This window comes from Pithys albifrons, chromosome 6 (genome assembly GCF_047495875.1).
Source record: "Pithys albifrons albifrons isolate INPA30051 chromosome 6, PitAlb_v1, whole genome shotgun sequence".
Lineage (NCBI taxonomy): Eukaryota > Metazoa > Chordata > Aves > Passeriformes > Thamnophilidae > Pithys > Pithys albifrons.
In genome coordinates, this window is record NC_092463.1 from 48,575,998 (window position 1) to 48,602,233 (window position 26,236).

At 39.4% G+C, this 26,236-nt stretch overlaps 1 protein-coding gene across 8 annotated transcripts in view; it reads left to right on the top strand.

Moving 5' to 3' along the window:
- Positions 1 to 26,236, top strand: part of BRSK2 (BR serine/threonine kinase 2) — a 320,507-nt gene that overhangs the window by 242,058 nt on the left and 52,213 nt on the right. For all 8 annotated transcript variants that reach the window (XM_071558782.1, XM_071558784.1, XM_071558789.1 and 5 more), the window contains exons 6-11: positions 5,802 to 5,835; positions 6,721 to 6,789; positions 9,668 to 9,814; positions 17,043 to 17,074; positions 22,421 to 22,585; positions 23,270 to 23,367. In XM_071558782.1, the coding sequence (XP_071414883.1) occupies positions 5,802 to 5,835; positions 6,721 to 6,789; positions 9,668 to 9,814; positions 17,043 to 17,074; positions 22,421 to 22,585; positions 23,270 to 23,367 (545 nt within the window). The remainder of the gene's footprint in view (positions 1 to 5,801; positions 5,836 to 6,720; positions 6,790 to 9,667; positions 9,815 to 17,042; positions 17,075 to 22,420; positions 22,586 to 23,269; positions 23,368 to 26,236) is intronic.

Consider the following 26,236-nt stretch of genomic DNA (forward strand, 5'->3'; position numbering starts at 1 on the left):
TTATAAAGGGAAATATCAGACAACCTGATTAGTAACCATTGGTACCAGCCCCAACTATAATATACCCCAAGGTATGATAAAAGAGCTTTAAGTCTTCAAAATCAGGTCCTGAAAACTTAAGATGTGCTTTTCTTCAAATTGGCAGTATAGCATTAACTTAGCCTGTGCACGTTTGGATATGCCCATGAGTTATGAGTTTGTACAGGTTTTTTCCAACAAATCTATGCCTCATTTGATGATTGGATGGCATGTTTTTATGAGTAAATACCGGTCTAATGTTTGGGTTTTCCTCATCATTCCTTTATGGGTGCATTCATAACTTCTGCTCACTGCATTCAAGCCTTACTATGAATGGTAGGTAGGATTTCATCACAGTGTCTTAGGTTTGCAAATATTAATTACACTGTTTTTGCATTATGTTCACCACATTGATCTGGTTATCTCCATTTATATGAGGACATGATTCTTCAAAATGAAACTCAAAATTGTAAACACGTTTTGTGTATATAACTGGATACTCTGGGGCCCCATATCTCAGAATACTTGGTGCTTGATAAGAGTCCTTTACTTGGAGAGCAAAGTGCCTACCAACTGCAGCTGCTGCTCCACGTGCTTATAAATACTGTAAATCAAACTTCAGATGTGTGACCCTGTGATTCTGAAAACTTGTGAACCTGCAACTTGTAATTACCTGTGAGTGTCTCAGTTTAAGGCACCTACCTGTTCATTTTCTTTCACAGAAGGGCTTTCTGGCAGAGTTTGACTCTCCAGTATGACAGTAAGCTGCCATGCTTGCAAACTTGCCCTTGTTGACACTGAAGTTCCCTCACATTGCTACAGACCTTTCAGCTTTGACCACAAGCAAAACAGAGGCGCTGGACACAGCAACACATCCCACCTGACTTACCTGAGGTTGACGTACTCTTCAACCTTTATTTTAGCAGTTCTTAACTTCTGAATACTTAACTTTGCACTCTTTATGCCCTTTTAATGTAAAGGTCTGGTTACTTTTTTAAACTGGGATCTTTTAAAGGTTTCAAGTCTTAATAATTTGAACTGATGTATTAATTAATGAACCAATTTGCAGATTCCCCAAAATGTAATTGGACTCAGAAAGTAAACAACTGTAAAATGGCTGAGGGCTAGATGCTGAGTTTTCTAATATAAAGCTAAATGACTGAGTTGAAGCTTTAATGGCAAAATAGCTTTCAGTCTTAACTACCTTAATTACAGCCTTACCTACAGCTACTGCTTTTACTACAGCCTTAACTACCCACTGCTACTGGAATGCTTCATCAGTCTCTCCCTGTCTTTCTCTTCTGTGTAATCTGTGGCTGCTTTCTCTACATTGAATGCCAGTGTCTTCCTCCTGAATTCCCTTTGTCTATTTTGCTGCTCCTCTGGTGTTCCCCTTCATCTCAGCCCTTTGCTACCCAGCATGGGGGAAAAGCACAGGCAGCTCTTTGCTCTAGTGAGTAACTTCTGCCTCTGAAAGTCTGCTTGGAGATGGTGATTAACAGGGGGGAAAGAAGGAACAACAAGCATCAAGCAACAGCAAAAATAACTGGACGTGAGAGGACTTCAGTGCAGCTCTACAACCTCTTGCATCAAGGCAACTTAATGCATAAGAAAAACAAAGGAAAGGAGACCTCTTGTTCCTCCCTGTATGCAGAAATTCTACCTATGTCTGTGAGGCCTAAAGAATGGCACTCAAAGAAGCTTTTCTCCTTCTCCAAATAGTACCATCTTGAGGCATGGAACCAAAGGACCAAGGCATGCGTCCTTTGGTGGGACATCTTTGATGGGCCTTGGGAACCTATCAGGCAGTGTAACACATGATTTGTCACCCTATGGAGTAGGATCACACATCTTTCCCTGTCCTTCTTGATGAACCAACTGCTTCTTTGGCAAAGCATTATTTGCCAATTTATCTGTATTCCCAGATAAACCTTACATGCACAGTTGATTTTTGTGTGCACAGTGCACGTCTCTCTCACCTATATGAGACCTGTAACTCAAAGGCACATCACATCTGCACTGAAGATATGGCCCTGGTTGTCTCAGATCTACTGTAGGTGCACAATATCTTGATGTGCACAGATCAAGAACTACTTTTCTGGTTTCTCAGATGAAATTCAATATAGATATAGCAATGATATATACATTTCATTCTAAATGCCTGACAACTGTCCAGAGCTGTCCTGGATTCCATCATTGCACTCTTTCTTATTTCCTCTGGTCTAAATCCCATGTAAATGCCTTGCTAAGGTCCCCTAAGATCCTGTGTCCTAGAGTCACAGCTGTGAATGACCATTCAGAGAGCCCTTCCTGCCCCAGGCAGACTAGCCTTGGAAAATCCACATCAGCCTGGAAATAAACACTGCCAACATCGCTGCTTTTTTTTGCAGCAATATCCACAGGCAGCAACTGTTTCTTGATCTTGCTGAGCAATATACTTATTTGTTATCAAGGGCAGATTGTGGCTTTTGCTGCACAAAGATCTAGCAGAGTGATGAGGAGTTGGCCTAGGGGAAGAGGCAGGGAATGTTGCTCTTGACACATCTATATTGAATAATTAGTCATAAGAGCCAAAGAAATATTCATGACTCTGTAGAAAGATAAATAGATTTTTGATAAAATTTGGGTTTTGCCTTTACAGCAGTTGAAGTTCTCTGTGATTGGTAGCATAGAAATGAGTTTTTTATGGGTTCTAGCTGACTGGAGGATCCCTTTTAAAGCTGTTAGCCAAGATAATGCTGCAGATATCTAGCTAGTGTGTGCTGGCAAGCATTCAGAATGGCAGTGTCAGAAACCTGTGCTCTCTGGGCAGTTGCAATGCAGCTGTTGAATGGTCAAATCAGTCCATCTTCTTCAAAGAATTTATTATAACATTTTCTCCACCCAGTCTCCTATTTTTTTCAGAATTTCAGTTATGCCTTTTAAGATACATGGCAGATTGCACTGCACTTCAGCAGACCTCAGGAAGGTAAATGTTTTAAGACCATTTACCTAGTAGGACATATAAATAAATACATACCTATCTTGAGTTCTTCACAACATTTACATTCTTCTTTTCAAGGATTTTAGCACAAGAAGTTCTCAAGGTGGTTGCATTGCTCAGCACCCACAATTAAGGGTTCTGAAATCTTTTTTGGAGTCATAATATATAAATAAAAACTCAGGAATACTCTGCAAATTGAGATACTGACTCTCTCAGTGCACCCCTGTGTTGTGGCCATCCCAAAAGTATTGTGCTGAAGGGTGTTGCTGAACTGGACATGGTTCCATTCAGGCTTTGAGAAGTCTGGCTTAAGTTTCTAGCTTAGCCGCAGGTACTCCCTGTAGTAGCCATTTAGTGTACTGTGTGTCTTCATGACTCACATGGAAAGACAGCCATACCTGACAGAAGCCAAAATGCATGCAAGAGTGAGAAACTCAGACATGCTACATGACAGGAATGGAGCTGTTACCGAAATTGTGTCTTCACTCCTTTTACCCCCCCATATGTTTTCCAATAAACCTAATGTGACTCAGTTATATAGAAGATGTTAGATACTTGAGCAAGTATCACTGATATACTGAACTCCTTTTGTTACCCTGTCTTTTTTCCATATAATTGTTGCATTACTATGTTCCCTACAGTTCTCACACTGCCCTCCTTCACTGTTCCTCCAGGACTGCTGACAACTGAAGTCCCAGTTCTAGTGCTGCTCCTTCTGATTTGTGTGTGCCTTAAGGATAGCCTGTACACTATACACCACCTTTATGATATGAGAAAAAGACAGTATCACTAGTCAAGCATTCTCACAAGATAAAATTAACTTTTCTTCTAAAAGCTTGCAAAATCATACATTAGTACAGGGACGTGACTGTTAGTGGTGAAGACTTCAGGGTGTTGAAAAGAACAGGTATAGTGCAGCTGTTGGTTGGCTATAAAGAAGCAAATTCGCAGGAAACATAATATTTTGGAGGTTTGGGAAATGTACATAACATTAAGCAATTCAGAGTCTTGCTCTGGGCCTCACTTTCTCTCCAGTAGTGACCAGCAATATGCTGCAAGTCTCTCAAATCGATCCCTGCTTAGTCAAGAAGCAATGATTTTATTATCATTACTGACTGCTTTAGCTTTATTTCATTATGGTTGCCACCAAACTCTTTGTTACTATGGAAGTTTTTGTCCCAAACTGTTAAAGCCTCACACAAATCCTGGTGAACTCATAAAAACTCCTGTGAGGTGTGAAATCTGTGCTGGCATTGCTTTTGCTTTAGTAAAAAGAGGAGATTCATGGTGAGGCTCTGACCTCCTTTTTCAAACTATGGCCAGCTGCTGCTTTTAAAAATGTTAAGTAACCTTGTCCATGTTCACATGGCTGTCAGTGGCAGAACTACCAAGTGAGCCCAGGTAGTCTGTCCTGTGCACTAGACACAAGTCCATTCTTTCTGGTCTCCCAATGACCAACTCTAGCGAGCTCGCTGAGGGAAAACTCTGGTTTTTGTTATCTATTTTGACTCTTAAACCAAGGTTTTTTTAAAATGTAATCCAAACTAAGACACTACTGAGCAGAGCAGACCGTGTTAGAATACCTTGGAATACCCCACCTCTCAAATGGGAGTCCAGGAGGCAGGGAATAGGGGTGTATTAAATATTATACTAAATTTCTGAATTCCACCCTACCTAAGGTTTGTGAAGGATCAGCTGCATTTCTGTCTCCTCACATAAGCTTTGCTGTCAAGGTAGCTGCAGTCCCAAGTGTACCCTGAGTTTATTGTTATCCTCTGCCAAAAGCTGTGATACGAGATTAGGGCATTCCATGCCCATGGGATGATACTTTGCCATAAGATAAGTGTAGTGTGCATGGAAATTCAATTAATGTGCTGTCTCACTGGGCATTAATACAGCATCCTAGCACAAAGCTAACCTCGCTGTACGTCTGTTTGGCTCATTACTTTGTGAGACAGGTATTGCCCAGCCATGATTGCATTTGTCACAAGAAACACATGCACAAATGAAGACAATCTCAGGGACTGCTGGGAGATGTCAGTATAAACAATAGCATGATTTGCACACAGGTTTCAGACAGTTTGCATCCCTTTTACTTGTCAAGTTACTTTAATGAAAGCTATAAAATAAATAGCCGTGGCTATAATCTTTAGGAATTAAAATTATTACCTGGCAAGTTGAAGTAATTAATTCTTCTCAGCCAGGAATCAAACCAAAGACATATGGGTAGAAGGATGTGAAAAGAATATATTAACTCACTAGGTAATAGTGCTACTGTCCCTTCATTTTAGTTCTCTAAGAGAAAAAAAAATAGACATGTCGAAATCATGTATTGGCAGCTTTTGTGACCACTGCAGTAACTGAGAGTCATCTCAGCAGAAGAAGTACAAGAGATGGTTTTGGGATGCATGTTTTTGGTCTGAAAATACTGTTCTGTCTTTTTTCCTGTAAAAGACCATGCAGTGTGGGCCTTCCTTATAATCAGATGTAAGGCCTAGTTAAAGAGTGGGATTAGAGGAATGGAATTCTATATAGTCACAGAATAGGCCTGGTCTTCTGTTCATTCCTTGCTTTTAAGAAATTCATAGTAGGGCTGTAGAATTTTAAGTTATGCTAATTCTTAACCATTTTCTGAATTTGTTAGAAATGTGTTCTCATTGTGGTAAAGCAAACATGCTGGTGTGCACACTTGTATTCTGCACAAGCAAGCCAGTCATGATGCTGCTAAACAAAATAGACATGCACATAACCATAAATACCAGACTGTAACGTGCTCATTTGACTGTATTTTGTATTTCAGATCACCGCATTATGCTTGTCCTGAAGTCATCCGGGTAAGTTGGTTAACATCAGTGTTTATAAATGTATTTTTTTCAAATGTCTCCTTGCAAGTACACAGATAGACCCTCTATACAAGAAATCAACCTAAGGCAGACAGCATGGAAAGGATTCAAGGAATGTAACTGCAGTTTTGTTTGTTTGGCTGAGCCCTGAATCAAGCCACATTAATTGCATGAGGGAAATAATTGTGTGTTTTTCTCACAGTACCCTTTGTATCATGTGATTAGACAGAAATACAGGAGCCTCATTTAATTTGATATTTTGACCCAAGGGATGTAGTCCCCTCTGTTTTCCTGTCTCTGATGTAGCTGTCATTTCAGTAGAAGAGCTGGGATTGACTGTCAGTGTTGTTGGTTTCCACTAAATAATAGAATTTATTCTTTCCCGCTGCTCTCCCTTTGTCCTCTGAAAATAAGTATCCAAGATTTTGATGGCTAAGATGGCCCTCTTCTAAAGCAGGTCTTTAACGTAAAGTCAAGCAGAAAGCATAGAGAAGAGATTATCCAGACAATAATATGAGTTCACAAATAATGTGGCTGGTGACAAGCTCCCTGAAAACACCTTCTTGATGTCCTTAATGCACCTCTGACACTGTTTAAAATGCCAGGTTTGATAATTTCTGAGTTGTCAACCATTCCTGCCCTGCTCCTTACTTCTGAGCCTTTTCTTATAGATCCCAGAGATGATTGTAAACTGATGTTCACAAAAATTCAATTAGTGGGCTGTGTAATGGCCTCCTGGTTGGGAAGGTCGCCTTGTGAAACAAGTGGCTGAATTGAAATGTGGGGTTTCCCATTCTCCCCTCTCTTGTTCTTCAAGGATAATTAATTCATTTACTAGTGATCAGTCTTTTGAACTTCTGTGTCATTGCTGCGCAGGGAGAAAAATATGATGGAAGGAAAGCAGACGTCTGGAGCTGTGGAGTCATTTTATTTGCGTTGCTAGTGGTGAGTCATCTTCCTTGCACTAGCCTTTAAAAAGAAAAGAAAATCTGAAAATGCTGCTGTATTTAACGGCAATCCTATTGACATCATGTACAGATGTTTTTTTTTAGATCCCCTATTTTTGTATCTCTCAGTGGCATCGTTTCCTCTTATTTCAACATCAGCCCCAAAGGAAAAGCATGAGGAATATTTCACTGCTTCTTTGAAACGTTGCTGCCCTGCACAGGAGAGCACAGACAGGCATCAAAAACTTGCCTCCATAAATGTTCTTTCTTGTGTTACAACTTCAGGATACAGAGCGTCAAATGAGTCCTCCTTTACACGATCAAAATAATGGCTGGGTTTGCATTAGTGTTTTTCTGCTGTATGTATGTATTTGTTTCAGTAGGTATATATAGGCATACATTAACTGCAATGTTTTTTCAAGAGAAGGTTTTAGTGCCGTAACTTTGTTTTGTGCAAGCAGTGAGCTACATCTTAATTTGGTACACTTGAGAATATAAAACTGAGCCAGTAGTACAGGGTTTAAATTAGTTTCCATCTGGCTCAGTAATACTTTTAGTGTTCAAAATATGGTATCTTGGAACTTACCCTTCTCTAGATCAAAGTTTCAATTCTCTCGATTTTTTTCTGATTTGCAGTGCTATTATAATGCTCCTAAACATACAACAATTAGATGTCCAGTTGAAGGCAGATAGGCTAGGCATTTGTTATCAATTTCTGTAGTATAATGTAAGAAAATACATTTTACTTTAATATAAGTATATACGACATGCAGATAGAATAATCTGTATGAATATAGGTTTTATGTGCATGGTAAGTGTTTTATATTTGTAATAGTTCAGCTGCTCATCTATAATTATAAAAGTAACAAGCCCGAAGTAAAACTGTACTTATATTTATTTTAAATTGTTCTTATACTTTTATCAGTAAACCTAATTACTTCACTTAAATGTTTTATTTTGACTAAAGCACTTGTACAATGTAAAATCAGAGATAGATTATGCATATTATTTTTGTTTAAAATCCTTTAAAATTTTAAACTATTTTTGTTTCAAAAAGTATGTCGATTCTTTCTAATGGCCCGAATCAAGATACCTTGAAATAATCCAAGTATGATCCTTTAATTAGCCTTAACTAGTCTTTTTTTTTCTTTTTAGTCATTACAATTCACTGACATTTCTGAAGTTTTAAATTTTTTATCTTGATGTTGCATGGGAAGAATTTTAACTGTCACACTTGGTATCACCCAGTCATCTTTTACTGAACAGCTACTTTCATGGCTGATAAAATAGTACTGTATAATAAGCTCTTACTATAACTTCTTGAATTCGTAAGAAGAGAAGAGAGCATGTGTCAAGATGGTTAGGATTTGTAGGAGTGGGCTTTTCATTTTCAGGGAGATTCTCCGATTCTCTGTCAAAATTTAGTGTCTCTGCTCCTGCATCTTCATCTGCTCCTACATACACACATGAACCTGAAAAATGATTGAAGTAAGTCTATTGTTGATGGAGAGTATAGAGCTCTCCAGTTAATTATGTCAGGATGAACCCTACAAAAAGTCTCAGGCTATAATAGCAGATGGTAGTAATAAAAGAGGTGTAGGTGTTACCTTCAGGAAATGCCACAAAGCATTGTTTCTGACTTCATCATGGCTTAAATTGTGTTAGCCAAAATACTGAACTATCAGAATTGATTTTCCTCTAAGTCTGGAATGGTTAGGAAAAATGTAGGTAACTCAGTAGGTTGGTTACAGCATACAGGGAGGCTCTCCCTTCAAGGCTGCTTGAATGAACAAACACTAGTAAATAGTGCCCTGTAGTGGTTTCCATCTGGTGACTTCCTGAGGCTGCTGTAAATGGAGCTGTTGGTCTCCCTAAACCATAGACACAGGATTGCTTTTACAGATGCACTACTCACTGTAGTAAGAGCAGTGCCAGAACTGACAACTTAAAACTTCATTATCACAGCAGCTGACAGCTTGCAGCTTCCCACAAACCATCCTGGAAATCAAGGAAGCTCGACACCTACTAGAATTAGGCACTGAAAGAAGGAAGTGAGAATATCTAGGAAGGTGCAGACTTACTATAAAAGGGTATCAGCTTCAGTCAGTGCAGTTATCCTAAAGATTTCAACTTCCCTTTTTCCTTTTTGTCCTTGCAGCAAGGATAGGTCTTTTACTGCTTTTTGTGGCAAGCTGATGATCTATTCACAATGTAGTTTCAGCTGAAAAAACCTCAAGCCATTCATGTAAGTGAGCTACAGTAGGGAAGCAATAGGAACTGATGACCTGACCACAGCATGGGAACTGGATAGAGTATATGAAACAGGTAGAATGTCTGCTGCTTCCAAAGGCTAATGGTTGAGGTTTCTTTCAACTGTGTCATTTCAGTGCTCCATCAGAAAGAACATGTTCTTTACTGAAAGTCTCTCAAAAGCTGTTCATCTCCTTTTCAATGTCTGCAATAAATGTGTCTCAGGAAGATTAAAAATAAGGAGACGGTAAACATTGCTGCTATGAAAGTATGCCCAGGAGGAATACCAGCAGATCAAAAGCTTGAGCTGAATTTAAGTGAATCCATGCATCTTTGGTGAATTTGCCTGAAAAGGCAATTTCATATTTTGTATTTTATTTTATAGTGGTAGTCATTTTCTAATTAAAAGTCTAATAAAAAAACCTCATTTTTGTTTCTGTGTTAGAGAAAACACAGCAGCACTAAGAATTTTTTATTTTCAATGGATAAAATGTTTTTTCACTTATTATAATAATTCATTAGGAGGTGACTTACTGATTTCCATTCTCTCTCTATGTTTATCCTGATTTTTCTCCTTTGCCCCTCTCCAATTCTCTCCCACTGACCACTCTGTCACATCTCTGCAGGGTGCCCTGCCTTTTGATGACGACAACTTGCGGCAGCTGCTGGAGAAGGTGAAACGTGGAGTGTTCCACATGCCACATTTTATCCCACCCGACTGTCAGAACCTTTTGCGGGGGATGATTGAAGTGGATGCCTCGAAACGTCTCACGGTAAGAGTGTATTTGATGCTGATCCTATGAGCAAGGCTTCATTTCTTCCCTTGTTGCAGTTATAGTTGAACAACTAAGGTAACTTGTTGATTTACTGCCATTCCTTTGTGTTTCCCCCTGAGCAAAGAATGAGTAGAGTTGTTGGAGTCTTTAGAAAGAAGTTAGCTACCTTCTCTTTTGAGTCATGAGGACAGATTGCCTTTGTGTTTCTTCTTTAGTCTCATAATTCCGTTTCATATGTAACAATGGACATTTAGAAGAAATTCCTCAGATCCTCTCACAAAGGTACTAACCCATTAGCACATTTTGGAGTCCCCCTGAGTAGTCTAGTTCTTCCAGCTGATACAACAGTTTGTTGGGAGTGTGATAGAACTGTATGAAGGTCACAACTGTTAGGACTGTTATTTGAAGCTTTGCTGTTCAAGAGTATGATTTTCTTACATTTCTGACAGAAGTATTGGCTTCTCACATCATGCCATGCAAGCTGCATTGTCCTCTAGCAGCCTGCAGAGCAAGTGTCTGCCAGTCTGCTTTTTCATCTTGTGCCCTGTGGTCCTGAGCACTATTAAGCCCACAGTGTTGAACTCCTGGCACTGAGTCTGCATTTGGGATACATCTCATCACTACAACAGAGGCCCTGCAAGGGTGAGGACTGTGTAGTGATTCTATCCTTCATTAACACTGTGTTAATGTTTTAGGGAATTTAAAAAATTAGCAAGTAAAATAATTCTGGAAACTAAGATTGCCTGCTTGTCAGTGGAGGCGTCTGCCTTTATGGGTACATTGCCCTTGTAAATCCTATTGTCAGGCCATGGTGATGATTTTATACAGATTTACTAAGCTCACAGATTCTGAGTGGGAGTATGTATAAAGAAATGTAAATTTAAAACTCCTCCTGGTTCTTCAGTCTGCTAAAATATTTATAAATAAATTCTCAGATCACTGGTTGGCCTCTCTGCTGAGATTGCTAAGAACAGCATCAGTCTGTGCCAGCTGTGATGGTGCTTTTGGGATGCAGACACCTGTCTGCTAAGAATTGAACTGAGACTCCCTTCACAACTCTCTTTACTGTATTATCTGACAGCTGGGTTTTTCTTTCATTTGTTATGAAACCAGATCATGCTCTCTTTGGTGACATAGGTGAAAAGTTCTTCATGTTATTGCTAGTATTGCTGCCTTTGCAAACCCAGTAGTCATCACATTTGCAGTACATTAACAGCACTGATTGAGAAAAATAAACATTTTAAAATATGGTTTTAAAACAGACTTTTAAAGAAAGAAATAGCATATTCCCAGGGTTTTTTGTAGAAAAACCACTGCAGAGGTTAGGGCTATACCATGAGACATGAGACAGCTCTTCTTCATGGCCAAGAAAGTCACCACAACCTTAACTTCTTTTCTATGATGTAAACGTATCAGCTTTTCTGCTGTTTTGTTGTTATTAGTGCCAATAGTCTAAGTATGCGAGGAAGTAGATTGTCAAATATTAGATCCCTCTTCACACTGATCTGAGTTTTCCCATAGACCAGAGGAAGACCCTAAATGTTTTGAGTTGTGCAAAATAGCAGAGAATGTACACGCAGAGGAGAGAAAGCAGTTAAGGTAAATCAAGGTTCTGAAGTGACACCCATCCCCCTCCTTTTCTTGATCAAAATTAACCTTTTACTTCCTTGGGGAGTTAAAACCTCAGATCAGATAGTTATTGGCCAGCACTAACCTGTGAATTATGAATAAGAATTTGAAATAATACATATTCAAGAGCTGAGAGCTGGGAGTAAAGAACGTCAGCTCTGTGTTATTAGCTGCAGTGTTATTTTCATTATTTGAGGGTGTCACGCTTTGCTGTCCCTGCCGCTGTCACACCTCCATGCTGTTAGTGAGCCACTTGCTTCGATCGCCAGGCAGAAGGGAGCTCTTTGTTTACTGCACAGGAGCTGGCAATGGAGAGTTCATTTTGAGGAGAGACCTGAATTCTATTTTAGCTGTGTCCTGTGAAAAAGGGGGTAAATATGGGTTTATTTGGAAGCCTCTACTCCAAGAAAATACCTCACTTGAATCAATTTCATATTTATACAAAGATCTGAGCAAAACTGCGGTTTGTATACAATAAGTACAGATGTAGCCGCTACCATTACTAATCATTTGCTCAGTATTTCACTGGTGAATTCAGCAGAAAATATAGTGAAATGTAAGGTCACCAGAATTTTTGTCTTTCATTTTTTACTTCCCCTCTCTGCTTTGTTCTCTTTTTTTTATCTGTATGTCTTCCTTTACATCCAACTGCATTTCCCTCCCTGCAGTAATTGCCATTTCACAGCACACCCACACCTTCCCCAGTCCATCTGTTAAAAAGATCAACAAAAACAGAACTAGGATTCACGTTTAGCTGTCATCATTCACTTTGGTGTTAGAGCTTGAGAAGATTAATGGAGGAGAGGGTACTCAGAACTATTATTGCTGGCCCTTTCAAGCCTTAAGAAATAGGTATTACTTTCCTTTGTATATGATTCATTTATGGAAAGAAGATTTTATTTAATGTCTTAGTGGAATATTGCTAACACTCACCATGTATTACATAGTTTCAAAGGTGGTTACTGGAATGCCCTTGACCACTCTCATTTACTGAGCCTGTTTTACTGAACATGCTTTAAAATAAAGGAATCCATGTTTTTCTTTCATTAAGCTGCAAAAGTTGATCCAAGCTGCTGGTCATGATATTTCTGACCACTCATATTCATGAAAGATGAAATCAAAGAAAGAATGAGTATAAGGTGATCAGCATTTGAGAGAGCCTGTCTGAATAGTATGGCCTAAAAGGGCTTCAGTTAGTCTACACAGATGATGTCTAAGAAAGGTTGTACCAGTCATCTACATATTCATTAGAGGTAATTACCAGGGAGAGAAGGATTACTTAAACGAAAGGAAGATATTGGCAAAAATCAAATGTATGTCAAATACCCTTGTGGGAAAGTAGGCTAGAAACTAGAAGAAGCATTTTAGCCATATCAGTAGGGTTCTGGGACAGCTTTCCTGTAGGAATAGGGTCAGGAGGGAAAAGTGAACTAGTAATAAAGTTTGAGAAGGTTTATGGAAGGTGAGCTCTGGGTGCCCGAAGTACTGTAGGATGAGTTTTCTTTTAGTTATATGCTCTTCAGAAAGTAAATAGTTTTTCTCTTGGAGGTTTCAAATGATTCAGCGTCTCTACAGCAGGAAGTTAGAGCTCCTGTAGTGGAAACCAGTTGCATTCTCAGCCAGTATTTTCTTCTACAGAAACCCAAAGGCAAAGGGCAGAGAGTAAGAGCTTTTGGTCCACTTTCCTTTTAAAAATGGATCAGCATTATCAAAACTTTTTCTTTACAGCAAAGTGGATCAGAGCAGATTTTGCAGAATAAGCTATTCCAATAAACCTGTTACTCTTCTGGTGCTGACATTTTATACTGGAATAGAATGACTTGTCTTCCATATTGCGTGTCCACATATTCTGAAATACCTGTTCCTGAATTACCAAACTTAAATTACACATGTTTTCAGAATATCCCCTCTGCTTTCTGATGTTTTTTTCTTGGGTCTAATGTGTGCTAATGATGGACTACAACACCTAAAAAATGTTACAAAAATGAACAAGGGACAACTCACCTGATTCCTTCTTTATTGTTCTGGAAGGTCTTACAGTAAGGTGCCTATCACATCATTTAAATTATCTCACTTCACAACCTGTAGAATGGAGGTAATTGTCTAGTTAATGTATTTAGGCTGTAAGGTTTTGGCTGCCAAGGACCTGTTCATGCACTGTACAGGTAGGACAGTGATTCTTGCCATTGTCGAGGTCCCCGGGGGCTGCTATAGTACAACTGCTACTGCTGACACAGAAATGGTTTTACCAGTGCTGTTTGCACTGCCAGCTGGGCTCCTGTGGTCAAGAAAAGCCTCTATCTTGACGTTATACAGTAGGTTTAAAACTCAGACTAGAGGATCTTCTGAATGAAGATGCATTTGACATGTGGGTTGATTCGATGCACAGATGGGTTTGAGACTGTTGACTTTCTGGACAGGGAATTTTGAAATTTGACATGAGTTCAAGCCCAGAAGTCCTCATTTATATCCCCAGACTATGAGAAAGTTTTTCTTCAGGTCAGAACTTTTTTGTTTGGCAACTGCTCTCCTGAGATCAGTGCCGAGGATGTAGACAGTGCTGTCTTGTTTTCCATCTGCCTGTCTGTCTCCATCTGTTGTTCCCTGCCTTAGAATTCAGACGTAAGCTCCTTGTGGGAGGAGACCTCTTTTTCTGATGAGCTTGTACAGCTCTGTATCACAATGGGTCTCTTGTCTGGGAGTGGGGCTCTTCAGTGTACAACTTTAATATATATTGGAAGTATTTTTATGTAAAACCATGATAAAGGAATTCTCCCTCTCCTTCCATTACAGCATTTTTGCTGCAGAAATCTCTCCTCTCACTGTGCATGTGCAGTGGATCTAAGCATGTTTTGTTGTTTCAGAGATGACATCATGAGACAATTGCCTGAAGTGACTAGGAGATATTAGGAAGCAGCATTTTTACATCTTCCATAAAATGGCATTTAACTTGGCAAACTCATGTGCAAACAGCAAGAAGAACCCTCTGGGAAGGGTTGTTAAATGCCTTCGTCACTTAAATGCATTTAAACATTGTATTTAAATGAAGGCAGGAAGAGTGAGATTAGCTCCCACTGTGTATCTCCCTCCCCTGCACTGCATAGTGGAAAGCATACAGACTTCTTGTCAAAACCAATCGCCCTCCCATAACCCTCCTGCCACTTTAATGCAGATGAAAAGCAACAAAGCATTAATTAATTACCTTTAAAACAGTAGTGAAAATGTTGGCAGCAGCAAGCACACTTGTAATAACATTTCAATGGAATTACATTTTAATCAGCATAGAAAATGGATTTGTAGCATACTTTCATATCTGGGATATCCCAGCATACTTCACAGCAATGTTATGTGGATTGAATGACAGATGTGTAGGTAAACAGCAGCCATGAGTGCTGTCATACACCTTCAAATTATATCAAGGTCCTACAGGGTTTCTCTTTCAGAAAAATGCTATGAGTTCATTAGCTTGAAGGAAGGGATGGGCAGAAGGGATTTCTCCTTGACATCTTCTCTGAAGGAGCCCAGAGGTTCTGTGACTAAGACATGAACTGGTGACCCTCTTTTCTTCCCCCTCTCTGACACAGAAAGTGAAGTGCTGTTGTCTACTTTGCAATGGCATTTCTGCATATCACAGGCACACAAGAACACTGTGACCCATGGAGAGAGAAAATGCAGCAAAAGAGGCAAAGCATGAAAAAGGCTTGGACATCACATAGCTGTGTCATCTGCATCTTATCTGAAATCATTAATGTCTCTAACCCTCCATGTGGTGTATAGGAAATAATGAGTAGATATGCATCTTGTAGGCTGGTTTTACCAAGCACAGGAGGTACAGTTCACTCCTTAGCAGATCCTTACAGAACTATAGACCTGATAATTAACAATGCTAAAATCCTATCCCGTGGAAACTGTACAAAAAAGACTCTTACGTTCTGTGGTTGTACCTCAGCTTCCAAAGAAACATAAGGAAAAGGGTTGTGTCTCCAGGCTTTTAGAACTCCCATAATGCATATCTTTATCCCGACAGGAGATGGCAGTCTGTCAGGAATACTCCACCTCGCTCTTAGCAGTGCAGGGGTGAGAGGACTACCTAATGCAAGGGGAATGGTGATGAAGGGGAATTATTGTGACAGAGCTGAGGCCACAGCTGGAAGCTGTGCAGGTCTGCCCTGTCCATGGATGTGTGTGCTGGGGGAATTGGTGGTCTCAGCACCTGGGCTGGTTAGGAGGCAAGTGCCAGCTGCACCTCTGCTTGCAGAGCTCTAACAGTCTGGGTTTGAAAGGAGGCTGTTTGTCTCTCATGCTGTTCCCTCCAGCCTCCCTCCACTTTCCCAAGCTGCATATAAAACCAAACTCACATCTTCCTGGTTTCCCAGACACAGAGCTGTTGTTCCATAGCACGAGGACTCTGATTCCTTGCTCGCTCTGGCAAACATCTACTTTATATCTCTGAAATTTTGTTGTTTGTCTGTTCCTTTTTTTTTCCCTCCGATTCTCATTATTCTGGAAGTGGAATGTGATAAGAGCAGGACAGCTGTCTCGACTGTTCCTGACCATTTTAATGGGTCTGTGATTTCATCTCATAGGTGTTAGCACTTGAGTTTCAATCCTGCCTTTCACCTGCATGTTGTACAAATGCCAACCTATGTGCAGTGAATGTGCATATTGTTCTGCGCGTACAAAGGTACTTCATAGTGATGAATATGAAAAATAATGTCCACATGACTAATCCTTGGACATTTATGAAAAATTCTATTCTGCTGTTGTGATGATTAGAACAAAATGTATTAGGAACATTCTGCTGTAAGTATGTCATAAGAACCTCCTGTTCTCTCTACTGTTAAGGGTTTCTCTTGGAAAAAACATGTTGCTTTCTTTTCCCCATGCTTGTGGGAGAACATTGTCATCATGTAATGTTTGCTTGGGATCTGACTTCCATAGCTGAGCAAGGCCAAGGTTCAGCTTTGATCAGTCCTTCATTGCACAGTAAAATGCTCATGTGTGAAAGAGGAAAGTAAAATAAATTTGCAGTCTGGTGTTCAGATGTGGCATCAGTAAATGACCTTATTCAGCTTGGCCCTTAGATTGTAATGATAAAGGTGGAGCCAGTCAAGAGTGGGTCATGGCAAAAGATCCCCACACACATGCACAAGTTATTTTATTTATTCACATTATCTGTTTGAACCTATTTTCTTCTTTTTCTCCAAAATGAAACTAGAAATACACTGCAAGTATAAAGAATCGGCTATTATGCACATAGAGAAGGGAACAGTTTGTTAGGTTCGGTTAAGTTATAGAGGGAACGGCCTGGGAAGGGAAAAACTTAAACTGCCAAAACACTTGCCTGTGAAGCCTTGTAATTAGCATTTTCCTGGGATTTCCTCCTGACTGATCCATTAATTTTGGAATTATAGTCTCATTTCTGATGGGATGGGCAAGGATCAGCAGGTCTTTATGCATCATGAAGTTCCTGTTGTATGCACAGATGCATCTCTGAAATGTTGGACTTACTTGAATAAGCCTTGGATAAGGATGTCTTGTGGCATTACCTTTTCTATTTCACAGCACTAATTCCTTGTTTTCTTTTCCTTTACAGTTAGAACATATTCAGAAACACATATGGTATATGTAAGTAACATTTTTTAAAATTCATTTTTCTATGCATTTATGATTGGTCCTGAAATTCTAGTGATCTCTGAAGAGTGAGAGTGGAGTTTGAAAATAGGTTTCACACAGGTGGAAAAAGGGGCAGAGGATAGAAAAACATTTCTTTTTTTTTTAACCCTTTGCTACTCATATAATTTCTTCTATATATACCAGCCCAGGAACGTTTTTTTGTACAGTGACTAACTACTGTTTGAAATAACACAGCATCTTGCTGTGTTAAAGAGATACCTGCAGGTGATCAACAAAAAAAAGCCAACTAGCAGCCATATGTAGTTTGCTATCCAATGCTACAGACAATCTCTTGTAATACCTTCTTGACAAGAAAGCTTTCATTTGTTGTTTCTTGGCATCTTGACTTTTCTCTGAAGAAGAAACAAAAATTATGAAATTGATAAGTAAGCACCTGTGAGCAAGAGCTTTTCTGTCTCATAATCCCTGCTCCTTCTTCATGGCAAGCAAAGAGGCTGCTTCTGACCTTTGTAACCTGTTGATGTGAGAGTAGTTCTGTGACTTGATTAAAAGCAGCAGTCTTGACAGTGAAACAGGAGGTCTGTGAGAAAAGTACATACCTGTCTAGTGGTTTGGGTATAAGGAAGATTGATGGCTTTTAAAAGTGACCTTGCACTTAGTGTAGCCTTAATAGTATTTCAAGAAACCTAAGTAGATAACATTTTTATACTGATGATAACCTAATCAAACTAAGGACACCACTTCACATATTAAACAAGGAAGTGATGTTTTGATTCATGTTTCTCAGGGGTCAGCATTTCCCAGGTGGGTGATAAGCAAAGTCCTACCTTCATAATCCTATCATTGCTCTTGAGAAATACTTGAGGATGATATGAACTGATATATAAGCCTGTCACCTGGAAAAAAACGAACCACTTTTTTTAATTTGTTTTCTCTAATTCTGTCTTATGGGCAATGTTCACCTTGGGATTTATCTGACTCAACAGAACCTGAGGGCAGTTTGTTAAATAACTAAGAAAACATTTGAACTATGAAAAAACAATTCACCTGAACTGGTGGCACCTCTCTGCCTGTGATTTTTTCATGTTCTTTCTAGTAACCAGACATGGCATCTTTTTAAACTAAAGAAGGGCAAGAGTGTTGGCTGCAGCAGGTACTTTTTTTTTTCATGGATAAATGTAGAAGAAATGAAGGGAGAAAATTTCTAATTATAATATTTGAAATCCCTCCTATAATGTTTTACTAGTGATTCCCAAAGTAAATGCTGTTTACATCAGATTGGACAACTGATCCCTCTGTTTCTTCATGGAGTGAAATCAGCTGTCTCTCTCTATGCTTTGATCAGAACTGGAATAGGAAATGAAATGAAAAGTATTGATTACTTATATTATTATTATAACCCTCCTCAAGACTTTTGCCTGGAAATTTTCACTTATTGAGGGACTGTTGTCCCAGGCTCATGTGCACAAATTTGCCCGCATTATATCATGACTTTATTTAGAATTTGAAGATTTTTTTTCTTTGCAGACATAAGCATTTGAACATTTTCATGTGCTTCTCAATGAAGGTCAGACTCTCTGATGATTGACACAGTAGATTGTGTCAAGGGAAATAACATCTGAGGCTGTTTTCAGAAGTAGAAACTGAGTTTTTCAAAAGCAAGTGTCCCCTAGACTCCCAGTGTAGTCAGTGCAGAAAGGCTCTTCCAGATGTCTCTTCAGATTGCCTAAAAAGAAATTTCTGCTCAAAATAGGTTTTTTAATGAGTCTCTTTCTCATTTTCTCTGTACTGGGCATGGGTTGACCTCAGGAGGTTAACCTCCTGTGGTTAATTTTAGTCAGTGAATAACCCTGCCACCTCCAAAACTGAGCTGCTTCATCTGGTAATGTTTCACAGCCTCTTTGCATTCATTTTTCCTGGAAATAGTCATGCTGACAGAGAAGGGGGGGTTTTAAATGTTTTATTCTGTGGCTGGTTTGCTCAGCTCTTAATTTTTTCCTTTATTTAATCTACTATCTAAAATCTTCATTGTTTGTCATATATAGGTTACTGACCTGGAAGTCATACTCAGATCATATAAGTGATTTCTCTTAATTCTTCAAATAATATTAAGGCTACTGTATAACTGTGGAAAATATTTAATTGCAGACTAAGGCAGACAGAGAAAGAGGTCTTGAAAGTTGAAATCATGATTCACAAGACTAAAAAAGGAAAAAGAAATCAAAGTGAAAGCTTTCATCAGCAACCTCCAGTTCTTCTTGCTCTCCCACCCAAATTAGTTCAGTGAGGTTTTTCAAGCCTTTGTAATTGAAAACATTTATTTTTACCTCAAACACAGGTTTTCATAAGCCAGAAAATAAACAGCAGTTATTTTCACATTTTTTTTAATAAAGAAAGAGAGCAAATATAATTAGCTATTGTGGTAAATAGATATTCCTGTAACACTGAGTTATTGCTCTAATTGTGAAGGTACCACATTTATCAAAACAAGAAAAAGAATAAGTGTACTGGTTCTGCTTTGCTTTGCACTGATGCAAATGGGCATCTCAGTGAGATTCATGAGAGAATATCATGGAGAAACTGAAAAATTCCACCCTCATCAGGAATCACAGCCATTGTATGCACCGATCCTCACAAAAGAGGGTGGGTTTTAAAGCAGCAATTACATTCTTGCAGGCCCTTAAAAATATATATGTGATTTGCAGTATTCATCATGTGACACTGTTTGATGTCTGTGTGGGCTGAAATGCAACAAATTTGTCACTCTCTGCTAGACTGAGAATGGAACAGGCATTACAGTCATGCCAATCACAGCCCATACCCAGTGATTTTTGTTTCCTGAAGCACTGAATTGCATTGCCAAATGATGAGACGCGTCTTTGCAGATTTTACTTGTACCTGATGAGAAGGTGTGAAAATTCCTGACTGTCTGAGGCTAACTGGGTTCAGGGCATAAGGAAATGCCACTTTTCAGTGCACAGAAGATGGCAAGCTGTGTTCTCTAGAAATGGCTCCCACACCAACTGATACAGAAGAAGCTTGCAAATTCTGTTCTGCTGTAGACTAGAGTGACTAGTAGGAAACCCAGATTTTCTGGAAATATTCAAAGACAGTGTTTATTTTTAATCTCTTTAAATTACCCTAAGGACATCTCCTTGCAACACAGTGATTGATCAGTTAAGTCAATACTTTTCAGAAGTGAACTGCAGATCACTGAGAAGCAAAAACACTCAGCTGCTGTTCAAAGTCTATCCTACAAGAATTTATCTTAATGACAGGATAATCACTGGCTTTAATAGTGCAAGGTTATGAGCTTATCATTGCTCATTACCTGCTGAGAACTAGATCCTGAGCCTAAGAGGTAGGAGTAGTAACCTCTTACAAGGAATAAGGTTTAGTTTCTTTAGTTGAACAAGGATTTTTTAATCTAGCCCTCAGATTCAGGGCCATGGTGATGTTGCAGAAGACACAGGCACTTCTGTGAGACTCAAAGAGCGCATCAGAAGCTGTTTTGGTGGTTTGGCACACAAGAATGAATCCCAAGAAGCAGATTCTTTCTATGTCTTGTATATTCTGCTCCACGGCCCAAAAACTGAATTAAAACTGAGCAGGGTATGCATGAGGGTTCATTGTAAGAGAAGTGGGATCTGACCCCAGTGTCATGATGCATGTAATGTACACCGGAGTCTGACTCCATGATGTATCCAGGAAGGGCTAAGCATGTTTTCAGTGCTTCAAGAGAAAATAAAATGTAAATTTTTGAGGAGTCTTTCTGCAGGTGATGTCCCACAAGCAGTTAACAGAGCAGATGCCTCACAACTACATTTCAAATTGCTTAAAAATAAATTAGAAATAGCACCCAGCACTCTCCTGTGATTGCCCCAGCATGTAACTGTCCTATCCTGGCTGCAATTACTTAGTACTGCCTTCTTACCTTGGAGGAGATAATCTACATTGCCTCTCTTTTTGGTACACTGGCTGAGATCTCAGTCTCATATGTATGATCCTACCAGGCTTTCTAACTGACACATGAAAAATTAAGGATATTTGAATTGGAATTGCTTTTTCTGTGTAGTTACTTGGATAGCTCACATCTGAGTCAGGAACATTTTAAGCTGTGCAAGTAACTTCACAAGTCATGTCCACCTTATTTCTTCCAGCATCAAAAGGCAGACTCTCCCATCCAAACACAGCCCCATAAACAGCAAACAAAGTTTAAATACTCCTGGTTCCTGTCAGCCCCCGAGAGCCTGGGCCCGACAGTCACACATTTGCTTCACATAAAGGAAAGGAAGGACATCATCCACAGAGCAGGGAAACTTCGGCATCACACAAAGCACCCATTGAGAAATAGCAAAGATTCAGGACAGACAGTTTCTCCAACCAAAACACCACCACCAAATCCACCTCTCTGGGTACATGGAGTCTACATAAATTGCTCACTGCCTACTAAAATAAAATCAAAGGATATTCAGGATGTCTGCAATGTATGTCATTAGCCGGTTATAAATACCCTGACACACTGACCTGTTTCTTACAGTCAGGGCCTCTAATTGAAATGAATAATCAATATTTCCTGAGCCTAGTGAATGGGCTGAGATAACTGTGCAGAAAGCCTGAGTTAACTACACTTGAAAGACTAAAATGTTCTACTGCTAATGTTGTGTTCTTTGGTCTGCCACTGACCTCGGGCATCACACTTGAGTCAAAATTTTTAAATTTGCATGTCTGAAGAGAAGCAGAGATTGTCATATTTGGGCATGTAATTAAGCAGCTTCGTTTCCCAAAAAGCCCTTTAAAGTGTGTCAAGTGGGACCCTGAGCACTTAATCATATTAGAAATATTAGCTGCTGCAATGCCAGTTGCAGTCAGAATTGGTGAAAAGTAGTGATGGTTTGTTCAGAGCTCTTCTTTGAAAGAGAATCATTCAGCTTGCACTTTTCAGCCTGATTGTCTGAGTCTGGCCTGCTGATGAGACAGCATCTCTAAAACCACATAGTGTTTTATAAATGTTTGGCATTAGGTTGCTGAACAGCTGCTTCTTTTATGAGGGCACTGGTAAGTGAAGTTCCTACTGCGTTCCTGACTGAACGCAGACATTTCTCATTAAAGACCCAAATCCACAAGCTTGTGGTCAATCTCAGGCTTCATGACAGTTTCTTCTGAGAAGAATATCTGTCTGGTTGGGAGCTCAGGTCTCTCAGTAGGAATTTAGCAAGCTGCTTCCATCTGTTGCTGCAGTCTGTGTTTCAGAGTATGGGTTCATTTGTGACTCATGTTTCTTTTCTCTTCTTCTTTCCCTCCCCCTTTCTCCCTCTCATCTTCTTTCCTCTGCAGAGGGGGTAAGAATGAGCCAGAACCAGAGCAACCAATCCCTCGAAAGGTGCAGATTCGTTCTCTCCCTTCCTTGGAGGATATTGATCCAGACGTGTTAGATAGCATGCACTCATTAGGCTGCTTCCGTGACCGAAATAAACTCTTACAGGACTTGTTGTCAGAAGAGTAAGCACTTGCTCAGTCTTCATACTAGTTGGGTGTCCAGGGGCTGGGATGCTTATAAATCTGGGGAGAGGTAGAAAGCAGTTTAACTTCTCACCCTCTGGCTGCTCATTTGCTAGTGAGGTGTTGGGAGCAAGCACCGAGGCTTTCTTGCTCCATGGGTCAGAGGCTCACAGCCTCACCAGCACTGTAGGCATGATGCTGTCTCTTCCCTTGCTGCCAGGCCAGGTCAGTTCATTAAAAGATGGGCCATACAGTCAAGATGGGGAGGTATCATTGCTGTTATTTGTGTTGAAAATGCCTTTGTTGGCAAATTTTTATTTATTTCAAGCCTATGCCTAAGAGCTGGTATATATCCTGAGGTGCTAAGGGGGGGACACATAGAAGAAAGGATGTAGAGGATCAGACCTGTCTTGTTGCCACTCTTGGTTTGGACCTCCTGTGAACATATTACCTTGCCTGTCCTGTGCCTCTGTTTTGTGTGTTTAACATGGGAATCATATCTCCTTTCCTCTCTAGCTGCTTGTTGGAGACAGCAGGGGTCTCAAAAGCTCTGTGGGTTGTGTATCTTGCTGGCACATACATGACTGTTTTCAGCTTATTTAGAATAACTGTTTGTTTGATGAGAAGGGTTTATCTACATGTTGACTTTTCTCTTTCCAAATTTAAAGAATTTTTTTTTTTCAGGGAGAACCAAGAAAAAATGATTTATTTTCTTCTGCTTGACCGGAAGGAGAGGTATCCCAGTCACGAAGATGAGGATCTTCCCCCTAGAAATGAAATAGGTACTACAGATATGACCTCAGTCACCATGAATCCATCTCAACTAATTCCATTTCACTTTTTCTTATTTTTTTAATATAAACCCAAACTCTATCAGCACTATTACCTTCCCACTGAAGTGGTGTGAGAATTGGTGAGAATCCTTAGCCTGGGAAAGGCATACCTGTTTCGTGGTTAAAGGCTTCATTTTTCAGGATGTGTCTGTCTCACAGTGCAGGAACATCCAAGTAGGTCTTGAATGAGACCTTAAAAAGTATGCTGTGGACCTACAGGCTGGCTCTATGCAAGCAGATGGGGTTTAGAAGCAGTGTAATCTAGTGGCAGAATTTTCTAGTTACTAATCTACATGCAGAATTGCAGAAATGCTGCTCATGGACTTCAGCTAGTGAGGCTGTGTAGCACTGCATCCATATGCAGTTACATATATACACATTCTCTTTCCTGTAAGTGAATATTCATACTGTTCAAAGTATGAATAATATCACTTAGTTGTTCATAGTACATTAATCAAAATCGAGTGGTTTTAGACTAAGATTTTAAAAGCTGAATTTGCAGTAAGATTATATATCTTATAAAGCTCTTGTGATACAACTTTATTCCTATTCATTCACTGGTATTTTAGGATGATGCTGATCGCCAAGGACTTCACTAGTCTAGACAATGGGAAAAATGTTTCCCAAGGAGTTAACTACTTAAGTGATTCTTGCTGTGCAGAGTGACAAAAGTTTAATAAAGGATTAGTCATTTCTAGCAATGATCTGAAATAGCATTTTTACATAGCAGTGTTGTGATTTTCAGGTATTGTATTTCAGCACTTTGAAGTCTAGAAGCAAAGTGCTCTTTATTTTCACTGAAAAGCCTGGAATCTCACAAGCCTACAGGGCAATGCTAAATTGCACTGTAAGTTTGTTCATGCTCAATTGAATTATTAACTTATTCAAGTTCCAGGATTCAGGCCTTATAATTTTTCAGGGTAATCTCTTCTGTAGGAGAAGAGATTAAAGTTCTTAGTTAACACAGCAATTTTTAAACTCCTACCTGGATGGAGTTACAGAGAGCATGTTAGCAGGGATCCTGATGAAGATGGGTAGATGTGCCAACTGCGGTGGTCAAAAGCCCCTTGCTCATTGCAGTTTGTCATCCAGCACTTTACTAATCAGCTTTTGACTCAAAAAGATTATCCTGCCATGCAAGGACAGCATCATCTTGTTTTAGAAATGCATTTGTCATAAGAAAAGAAGCAAGGTGACTCTAGAATCTTCATATCCAGCATATAAGTGAATAGGTAGCTATGCCCTAAATACATCATGCCTAAGTATTTTCATGGTTTCAACTGAAGTTATATGCTCCACTCTTGTACAACAAGTGAAAATGTTTCCTAACAGGGAAACACTACTCTGAATGTGTCATTGTGCCTCACCAGCACATTTGAGCATTATTCTTTGAGTGTTTGTAGGTTGTATTTCCTCTTCCACAGGGGGTTTGGACATCCTGTGTTCCCAGCAGTATCTCTGGGAACATGGGGCAAGGTTTAATTGGGAACAGTCATGTGTCTGATGAATATCTCATCATTAGCCACTAGTGATGGCCTTGCACAAACAAAGAAAAGTGGAGAAAAAGTAACAGATTTCATAATAGCATCTTGAAGAAACCATGTTCATGAGAGATAGGCATTGTCTGAGCTCTTGCCAAAGCAAAAAAAAAACATCTCAAAGTATTTTGCTTTTTTCCTCTTTCTTGTCATATTAGGTCTCAGAAAGGATGGATCCAGGTAAAAGTATGGCCAGTTCAGGCTTGCCCTTTCTTCTGGTGTCCCTTTTGTCCATTTCAGCTGTATGAAGTTTTTTCCAAGGGCCAGGGAAGGGCTACTTCCAACATCTTTCAAGTGCAGCTCCATTTTCCTTACTTGAAAACATAGAAATGAGAAACTTGTCAGTAGAACGAATGAATGTCAACTAATGTCTCCTTGAGGAAAAGGCTTTTGTGAGGTGAAGTTTCTTAATAAACCAGAGAACAAGAGATTGAGCCAGAACAGATATATAGGATATAGGTGCCTTTTCCAAACTCAGATGAACCTTCATTTCCCACATTTCATGAGCAGGTAGATTTATAGTTGGATCATTACATATAGGATTCTATATTCTTCTGTAAAATTCCTTAGAAATGGCTCCACTTTTCTCATGTGAAATAAAAAGAAAATACATCCTCAATACTATCACAGATCTTGACTACGACTTGATGTTTTTTTACCACGTGGAATGTTTCCAGAGAGTCAAGAAGCAAAGGGCAAATATTGGAGGTTTTCATATTTTTAATTCCTGTGCTTCTGCAAAATCTTCTACTGCTTTTGTATGACACCACTTTAGTCATTATGGCAGGATGACTGTATATTTAGCTGTTTCTTTAGTATCTCTAGATTTGACAGTGATGATGCCCTTGACATTGATGATGCCCTTATTCAGACCTTCTAAAAAGTATGTACAATACTTGCTACTCTCAGCTATGTATCCTATAGGATTTTAGCCAATTTTAAAGAGGCATCAAATATCTTTATTAGAAACTCAATTAATGCAAGCTTCTGGATATATTTTCCATCCAACTTTTGTGACTTGCTGTCCTGAATGTACAGGTGTGTTTCACCATCAGCTCTTTCTACTTTCTCTCTTTGGTAGTTCAAAGTGTAGATTGAAAATCAGTATCTTCCAGCATCTTAAGCAGCAAGGACTGGTATAAAAGAATCATTTAGCTTGTTAGTGATATCCTTCTCCTCAGTTTTTCTGTTGATATCCTCATGGTCCCTCTGGCTAATGTCCTTCTCTCAAGCTTTCTCTCTCTCTCTCTCTTTCTCTCAAGTCTTTAGCTAATTCCTCT